The following is a 9,585-nucleotide window of genomic DNA, read 5'->3' on the forward strand; positions in this document are numbered from 1 at the left end:
ACACAGAGTGCAGACCACACTTTCACAGAAAAAATCATCCCCTGGGGGAAAAAAAGATACCGACCAGTATACTTTGAAAGGTGGAGACTCTTGGGGACGAAAAGCCGTAATCTGGAGCCAGAGCTTCTGCAGCAGAGGAGTACATGGACAGTATGGATGCAGATAGTCACCAAAAAGTCAACGTTGCATGATGCTGACTTGCGGTCCCTGTTACCCCACGGTCAGATTTACAAGCTCTATGAACAAACCACTGCCTGCGCCTAAGCTCTCACCCCTCCTTTCTGCATACACCTTTATAGCCGAGGGGTGGCTTGGCTGGAGAAATGGACGGACAGATGTCAGCAGAGACCAAGCTAAGGATCTGTTCCTGCCTCTGTGCCCTGTATGGTTTCATCTCCGCGAAGGTCCCTGGGGCGCTCTCCCAGATCCGCTAAACTAGATTGCTTTGTGCTTGCCACAAATTTGCTGGTTTTTTTTTTTTTTTTTTCTGGCAACCATCCTCCAGATTGATGCCTTTTCTTTCCACCTCTAAACGATCTCCTGGCAAAACCATTTGGTCCTAAGAAACAGCTCTGCGATGAGGACTTCAAGTTTAACACAACTTCCAGCTACGAAAAGGGAGGAAGAAGAGAAATTTCACAGCACAGAAAGCTAGAAACCTGGATGCATCAGCTTGTACATGCACCCAGCCATGGCACAAGTCTGCCATAGCCTAGCCTCAAGTATGCACCCAGGCTCAAACAGGAGGTAGGTGTTTAGGCTGACACAAGTGATCTCAAGCTAGGCTTGAAGGTTTTTCAGCGCTGCCTGATCTGCAATCGTTTAGGAGTGGGAACTCATCTCTGACAGAACACTCCTGAAGACGACACAGTTTCTCAGCACAACGTAAAGTACGGCTTGTATCGTTACTCACCACGGGAAGGTGATCCATTAGCATCTGTAGTGCGAAAAGAGAAGCAAACAGCAGAAGGAAAGCAAAGTGCTAGAGAGAATTTCTGGCTAGAATTTGCTGCTTTAAATCTTTGTGTGAACATGGGCTGCGTGCTGCAGAACGCCAGGCTCACATCGTGAAAGCAAAATGGGCACAAGGCTTCCATCCAACTTGGATTTAATGGCAGAGAAGATAGATCCGCTCGTTGAGAAAAATCCCAATTGTTGATTTCTATTTTGTCTGGCGATGGAGCACGGTATTCCTCCTTCCTTCCTGCCAAAAGTGGCGGAAGTATGATGTACTTTAAAGTAATTACAGGAGCTCATCCCAGAAATGGCCGCATTTCAAACTAAGCAGAAGATGCACAAGTGGGGAGTGGCTCCCTGATGAACATCTAACCTGCTTTCAGACCTCGGGATGAGAAGATGCTCTCCAAAACAAACTATCGCTCTTTGCTTCCAATACCTGTCCAATCTGTCTCCCTTTTGCCTGCCTAACCCCGCTAGCACCTCCATGCTATGGCTGGCAAATCCAGGGCAGCACGACCCCAGCATGGCAGCCGCAGGTGGGAACCGCCTTCCTACAAAGATGCTCGGCTTGATCCAGGCTTTTTTTTTTGGTTGTTGAACTGATGTCTGTCTGACTCCTCAGAAAAACTGGCTGACATTTGGCCGTGCCAACACTGTACCCTCTTAAATACACAGCCTGGGTTTTGCAGTACACCTGGAAGCGTTCAGTATTCTGATTATCGGTAGAACAGCCACAATTATCCAAATAAAACTATTACTATATTGGGCCTTAGATCACAAATAGAACTTAATGGATTTTATTACATCCCAGGAAGCAAGAACTACAGAAGGAAAAGTATTGCTAAGAGTGCATTGCTCCTACCTATCAATTTCTCCTAAACACTCAGCATTTAAGAAATACCCAAAGAAACACACTGCTCCCACAGCATAACTATTCCCCTCTGAGCTCTTCCCTTTTAGCCAGCTCTCACGGTACGGTTTAGCAACTGAAAATTAAAGGGTCACAATATTGAGCCTTCAGGTATCAAGTTCACAATGGAAATGGCAGCTGACACAGAAAAGGCACCGCTGAGCATGGCAGTAATAATTCTGTTGCCTCAGAGCTGGAAGCAGCTCCCTAACACAAAGTTTGTTATTTAACTCAGCAAGAAATGAAAGAAAATGCCACAGCCATGGATTTATTCCTCAGCCTCTTTCAAACGATACTCCAAAACCAGAGTCATGCTTGCAGCGAGAGCCTTTAACTCAGGGTGCAGTGCCCTCTTTAATCCAAATAACTCCCTTTCATGTGCCAGTGAATGCAGTGATGGTAATGGCCTAAGTGAGGGCTGCTTGTCCTTCAAGCCCTTGCAAGCCCTTCTGCTGGAGCCCAAACTCCAGAAACCTTCACAGGAGCCAAAGGCAACTAGATGCCTGGGATCCAACAGCAAGCACCAACAATCTTGGATGTCCGAGAGCCACTGACCTCACGGAGAAGGGCAGGAACAAGGAGGGCTTCTGCAGGACCACAGGAAGCCAGCCAAATACGCCTGCTTCCCATTTGCCCCTCCTCACACTATCCAGGAAAAGCCATCTTGCCACCCCTGAGGACTCCCCACCTGGCCCTGCTCTGCGGTGACAGCCCAGGCCTGCTGTTATCTCCCAAACAGATGCATTTATTCTCTTGAGAGCCTCCCACGTCTTATCTAGCTGGCAGTTTCCAAACATCAATTGCCAAGTCCAGCTAAAACCACTTTAAGCTCTTTTAGGCAACTATTCCTGCAAGTGTTTTGGCTGGGGAGCGAGGAAGGCAGAGCAGCAGCCCCTGCCTCGGTTGGGTCCCTCGATGGGTACGGAAAGCACCTCCTGCACCCCGCTCCGGTGCCGCTGTAAACAGGACCTGGCACAGGAATGACGTACAGTTTACAAAGATCCCTTGCTTCAAGCAAATTTGCCTCTCAACACATGGCCAAACTCTCACGCAATAAATTAACTATTTGGCAGCCACCGAACTAGCGCTGGAGCCAAACCAATTAGGGTTTAATGTGATCCCAATTTCCTATTTCTGAGATGGGGGTCGGGGGGCTGGGGGGGGGGGGGGAGAGGAGGGGGAAGAGGAGGGAGGGAGAACGAAGTAAATCCCCTCCTGGTTTATAAATCCTTGCCAATCATCCCAGATAAACCTGTCACCCACAGCTCTAAATCTGTATTTGCACTCGCGTGCTCCAAGGGACGCTCTGGGAAAAGGCGCATTGGACGCAGCCAGCCTGACTCCCAACATGTGTTTTCCATACTTGGGAAATTCAATCATTTAAAAAATATTTACCAAGCTTTGTCTTTAATTAGAAAAACATGACGACGGATAAGGCAAGTTATTGTTTCTAAGCTAGCAATGTCAGAGATCCTAATGATGTCAGAAGATAAACCCCATTACTGACCCACGTACACTGCTGCCAAGGCGGCAAACGTTTCGAAGGTTTTTTTTCATCTCCCCTCAAAGTTCAGTGCTTTAGAGTCACAATTCATCAGTGGCTTCTTGGCCCCCACCAAACCTAATTAGGGAGGAGGAGGAAGGAAGATTCCTGCCTGCAGATCCGCTAGACGGGTGTTTTAATACAAAAGAGCTTGCACAGCGGGGGTAGGAACATGGGAGCCATTTGACTTCTTTGTGTTTTAACATTCTTGATTACAGTACCTCCCCTGAACATGCAGTTACCTGCCATCACCTAAGATAAGCAAATTAATCTCATCTGCACCTGGAAATGCCGCAGGCTGAGATATCCCCATGCTTTAAAAAAAGTGTTAAATTAAGTTTCTGCTTAACCAAGACCCACTGAAACGTTTGCTTCCAAGAATATAGCCACAAAATATTGTATCCCACAACACTCAAAGTACAAAAAGAAAGCTGACGGTGCTCCAAGCAGGCAACCACGAGCGTCCGCCTGCCCAGGACCACGTGCGACCATACAGATGTACCCCACGCTACAGCCCCTCTTCCACCTCCGTTTGTTCAAGCACCTCCACCCAGCTGCAAAAAGACTCCACAGGCAGGATGCACAACAACTTAGAAGAATAAAGCAAATATTTGTTGGCTAACAGACACAAAAGATAGTCTGGATGTAACGAGTTATTAGGCTGAGCGTTTGTGTGCTCACCACTCCTGATGAGGCCTCTGAAGAGTCTTTGCTGGCCAGGCAGGCGTCAGGGTGGCCCCTGGATCAGCTCCCCAGTGCTGCCAAGCTGCTGTCTGCCAGCAGCCCAGTCCCACCAGTGCCGGCGACTGCTCGACCCAACCATTCCTCACCAGTCCCTGGCCAGACCAGCCTACTCCCACGTACACCAACCATGTACAGCCTCCCGGTTCCCTTTCCTTTAGGATTTTATACCTCCTTCTCCTCCTCCTGTTGCCTCCTGTCAGAAATGGCGCAATAAAATGCATACAAAAGCCAGGTGGGAGAGTCCCAGATAATGTATTTGGAGGAACTTGCTGCCACAGCAACTAGGTGCACTATTAGGAAGTGACAGATCAAATCCCAAGAGATGATGAGGATTAAACAAATACGGATGTATTTAGTTGAGGCAGAAGCTGGTATTGATGCTAACAAACTGGTGTGTCTATCGAGTCCACTTGGAGAAAAGCAGCAGTAATTCTGCAAGCATTCACTAAGTATTCATCCAACTATTTTACGACACCCACAGAAAAAAACGGTCAATGCTACACCTTCCATTCAAAACCATACCGGTAATGAGAGAATTCTGTAATATTTCAGAAAGCTTCAAAGTGTCACCTATAGACCTAAAGTCAAGACAACAGCATGCCATTTATCTTGTGAAAATATCCTTGCAGCCCAAGGTTGAGGGCTATTATCCACTACTATCTTAAATACCAACATACATCTACACTGGAGAAAATCCCAGCCTGAATAGTCTGATCCTTTAAATTAAACCAAGACTGCAAAGCACGTCTTCGAGGAAAATGTAGGTACAGATTTTGATCTCAAAGTCCAACTGCCAGATAAGTTACTACTTGTAGAAATTAGTGCTCCTGTCTCTAGAAGAACATGAAATGGAGTAAAGAAGATTTTAGCTGAGCTCTGCGGTCAGGCTTGATTAATCTGGAGTGCACAAATACAGTCAAAACCCTGTCCATGACACCTACATAGCTGAATCAAACATGGGTGTGCACACACGTGGGATGCGGCAGGGCGGTATGGGAATGTGACAGGGACACAGGAGAAGTTTTCTGCCACAGACACTGGTTGGACAAATGCCTTCAGGAAGGTCTGGAAGAGTTCCAGGTAATCGCCTGTCTGGGTGGAAGCCTCCGGGACTTTCTACATCAGATGGTGAAAGACAGATTCACTTCCCGCCTTTGTGAGTTTTACAGCCACCTCCTTCTTCTGAAGGCAAAGAGTTTACCTCTAATTCTTGCCAGCAAAAGGGAAACCCAAGCAGTTCTCATCTCCTCTCCAGTGGTTTATGGCAACATCTCAAGGTAGCTGTGAAGCCTTAGCAGCTCAGGCCAATGGAAACCGTACTCAGCTCATTATTCCACTCCAGGTCTGCTTTTAAGAGAGTCAACTACATGAGCTCTACCTGAAGTACCTGCTCTTTTCTATCCTCAGAGTAGCTGCAAATCAAAAAACTCTTTTTCTTTTCTCTGACTGCTTTAAAAAGTCAGTTTATTTCACTCTGCTGAACACTGGTGCAAGGAAAGAGTAACACCTTACGTCTTTTATTTTACAGCACGTGAAAATCAAGACTAAGTCCCTGATAGATCCATTTTAATTTCTGCCCATTGGAAATACCCATATAAGAAAAGCACGTTCACGAGAGTCAGTATGTGCCTTAACTAACACGGAACATCCCAAAGTTTCAAAGCAGTCACACGTTTCTTCTTTCTTTGCTGGGTCATTAGTTTCACACTGAGCACGGCACCACTTCTCTGTAATACATACCCAAAGAAAACAAGCAGCCTCCTGACATTATAGCTGTACCTATAATACCGCAGAAATCACTGGGCCAATAACCAAGGCAATGCATATAATTTGTGCTTATAAAAATTATGAGTCTACAGCTGATCATTCACTTTCTCGAGAGCAAAAATAAAATCCAACAGTGTTCTTGGGCTGACACTAGGCCCAAGAACTAAGTGATGTCTTGTGCCAGCGTTCAGCCTGTTCAATAACTGGCACTAACAGGACATTGTTACCTGTTCTATCTATAAAGCTGCCAAAGGCTGTAACACACATTTAGGTGCTTAGCCTTATAAAACAGCTGTATGGCTCACCAGGATTATCGTTAGCTCTTCATCAATGGATGCTGAGCCACTGGCTATTAAAGGTGCATAAGAAATGATGCTTTAGTTGCCACCAAGTCATCTGAAGCATCCCAGGTGCTTGTCACCCTCTCTTGCCAGGGGCTACGGTCAGTGTGCTGGCATAAGGTCAGTGCAATTGCTTCCTGTCTCAGTTCTGTCAACGGGATCCAGATGAAAAATCCTAATCTCAGACACGAGGTTTAATACTGCAAAACTGAGCAGCTACATTTATACGTTCCTGCCACGATCCAGAAAAACATTCAGACAACTTGCCCAAGATCGCAGAAAGCGTCACAGCCGAGAGAGAAACTGGTTTCACGCACCCACCCTGAAGCTATGGCTTTAGGCAAAAGATTGCTCTCTCCCTTAGCTTCAATTATCTTTAAGCAGTATTTCAAAGGTCTGTCTCTCCTCCCAGTGCTCAGTCTAAGAGGAACAGGGAACCTGACCAGTCTCTGCATACACCATCAAGCTGCACCATGAGCAGTCATATCATGTGGGATTTGTTTCATCTAACTCCTCGTTGTCAAAGCCTAAGCCAGCTATCCTGGACTCCGCTTGCAGTCCATGAGAAAGCCCAGGCACCTCCAGCGTGTAATTCGTCTCACCAGAGAGAGGTGTCCAAGACTGGTGAGATGAATCACCCTCAGAAGCACCACTTTCTCTGCTGCGACTGCAAAGGGAGCTTGGAGAACGGAGATCAGGCGCAGAGGGCTGACTTTTGGACAGCGAGGTTAAAGCAGATGATCTCACCCGAGCTCCTTCTATGGGGCCTTTTCTTCAGGGCAGACAAAACGAAGAGCCCTGCTGGCAGAGAGGTTAGGGGCCCATCAACCAGGTACCAGGGTTCTGCAAACCCACATGGATGTTCACATAGCTGGCTCTCCGCCGTGCCCTCCTCCCGCCGCAGCTGCCTGGACCACCAGCTGTTTCAAGTCCGCATGATCTGACACACTAAAATTTGTAACTGCCTTAAGGGATAACAACCTCACTCAGAACATCTCCACACGTTTTTCACCAAGCAGTATGATAAAGTATTCACCCACCCTCTGCAATTTCTGTCACTTGGTAATTCCGTCTCTGTAGCGGGAATGCAGCTTTTCGGGTGGTTTCCACATTAGTGTCAGCATCTATCTTTACACTGCTTCCCTATGAGCAATCACACTTCATTTTAAAATTCCCTCATTTCCTCTGAGCTTTGGGATATGCTTTTAACTGCTTTTCTCCCTTCACTGAACTATGACTTATCAACAGAGTCACCTCGAGGCCGCAATCCAGCCTATGCATAAACGGCCCATCCAGGCTGTCAGCCTGGGCATCCGTTACCCACGGACATCACGGCTCCATCCAGCACCTCACTCCTCAGCCCCAGAGAGCTCACAGTCCATTCCCAACTGTGGATAAACAAATGCTATGCACACAAGTATAGACAAGACAAACGATCAGGAGGTTAATATGGTGAGAGGAACAGGCCAACCATCCAGCCAGCTCCTTGGCAGCAGCAATGCGCTTTCCTGCTCTCCTGACAACCACATCGCTTTCAGAGAGAGTGCAACTCTTCTGGAAACAAACCTCCTGTTTTAAGAAATCAAGGAAAACGGAGCTCCAGTTATTCACCGCCCCAACCCCAAGCAGCAGAGGATGCTGCGACAGCCTTCACGTACACTCACATGCCCCCGGTCCCTGCCTATCTCAGTGCACGTTTAGGTCTGGCCACTGCCGAAGCCCTCAGCCTGCTCCTGGCCAAGCGGCGGGGTGACCCAGGGGGCTGCAGCGAGCAGCCCTGCGCTGCCCGCCCTGCCCCGCGCTGGCGCTGGGTCACGGAACCCCCTCCTGCCTGGAAATTAAAAATAAACCCAGCGGGCCATCCCGCGGGGCTGCGGCTGGGCTGGTTTTGCAGGTGGGGGTCCCCAAGGCAGCTGCCAGCCCGGCTGCCCGACACTTTGAGGGCAACGAACCGCATGCTGAGAAATAGCCACTGACCGAACACGTATATTATACATTTTTATGCATAAACGTGTGCAGCTGAAAGAGCCGAGCGGGGCGCAGCACCCCTGCCGGCACCCCGCGGCCGGACAGGGCAGGCCCGGGGGGGGGGGGGGGCTGAGCCGGGCGGCGGGGCCGGCACCAGCACTGCCCCCCGCTCCCCGCCTCCGGCCGCACCGCCCCTCGCCGCCCCAGGCCCAAGCCAGGCCGAGGCGTCCTCCCTGCCGCCGCCGCCCGGCCCAGGCCCCGGCCCCGCTAGGCCCTTCGCCCCCGTCCGAGCGGCGCCGAGCGGGTCGGCGCCTCCCCCCCCCGCGCCGCGGCTCTTACACTGGCAGCCGCCCGGGATCCCCACCATCGCCCGGCTCCTCGGCGCCTCCTCCCACTCCCCGCCGCGGCCCCACCGGCCCGGCCCGGCCCTTCGCCGTGACGCTACCGGGGGCGCGGCCTACCCGGCCCGCCCCGGCAAGGCCGCGGGAGGCCCGGCCTGCTGACGGTGAGCGGAGCAGGAAGCTGCCGTTTGACCGGAGGCGACGCTTTATAGATTAATTTAATTATGAATTGTAGTCTAATTGTGGCTTATGGCCTCCCCAAAACCATCTCGCCTTCTTCCCCCCTCTGCGGTGAGGCCTCCCCACTAACCCAGAGGGGTTACAATACCTGAGGCTGCAGCACCGGGGCCTCAGGTGTGGTATCCAAAGTGTCTGAGCTGCCTCCTGGCGCTTCCCACAGCCCAACTGCAGCCCCATGCTTTGAGGGGGTGATTTCCATTAGGTGGCCAGGTTAGCCCAGAGGGACACGAGGTCCTGGAGATGATGTTTTGAGTGGCAAGACAAGTGGGATGAAGAATCATGGAGTGGTTAGGGTTGGAAGAGACCTTTGGAGATCATCTAGTCCGATTCCAGGGACATCTTGCACTGGATGAGGTTGCTCAACCCCTCATGCCCCAGTAATGGGGTATCCACAACTTATCTGGGCAACAGATGTCTCACCACCTTCATCATAAAAACTTCCTTCCTTATATCCAATCTAAACTGACCCTCTTTCTGTTTAAAACAGCTGCCCCTTGTTCTGTCACTACAAGCCTTGGTAAAAAGTCTCCATCTTTCTTAAAAGCCTTTATCTGTTGAAAGGCTGCAATAAGGAAGAATGGGGTTCTTCCCAAGGACCAGTCAACTCCATGGTCCTTCTTCTGTGGAAAGGGAGGGACCTGAAAAGCCTTGCTATAAGCTCTCATGGTTAGGTGTGACTTTGCTGGCCAGGGAGGTTTGTGTGTCAGGAGATCTCCCATGGGCTGCTGCCTTTCCACAAATACTCCTGGGAGTCTGGCCACAGAAAACACA

At 49.8% G+C, this 9,585-nt stretch overlaps 1 protein-coding gene across 1 annotated transcript in view; it reads right to left on the reverse strand.

Annotated features, from left to right (window-relative positions):
- The window catches only part of CBFA2T2 (CBFA2/RUNX1 partner transcriptional co-repressor 2), a 63,922-nt gene extending 55,310 nt beyond the window's left edge, over positions 1-8,612 (reverse strand). The window contains exon 1 of the mRNA XM_086474535.1: positions 8,573-8,612. Within this exon, the coding sequence (XP_086330661.1) occupies positions 8,573-8,600 (28 nt within the window). The 5' untranslated portion in view covers positions 8,601-8,612. The remainder of the gene's footprint in view (positions 1-8,572) is intronic.
- Between the last annotated feature and the right edge of the window lie 973 nt (positions 8,613-9,585).

Source organism: Leptosomus discolor, chromosome 17 (assembly GCF_034619465.1).
Source record: "Leptosomus discolor isolate bLepDis1 chromosome 17, bLepDis1.hap2, whole genome shotgun sequence".
Taxonomy (NCBI): Eukaryota; Metazoa; Chordata; class Aves; order Leptosomiformes; family Leptosomidae; genus Leptosomus; species Leptosomus discolor.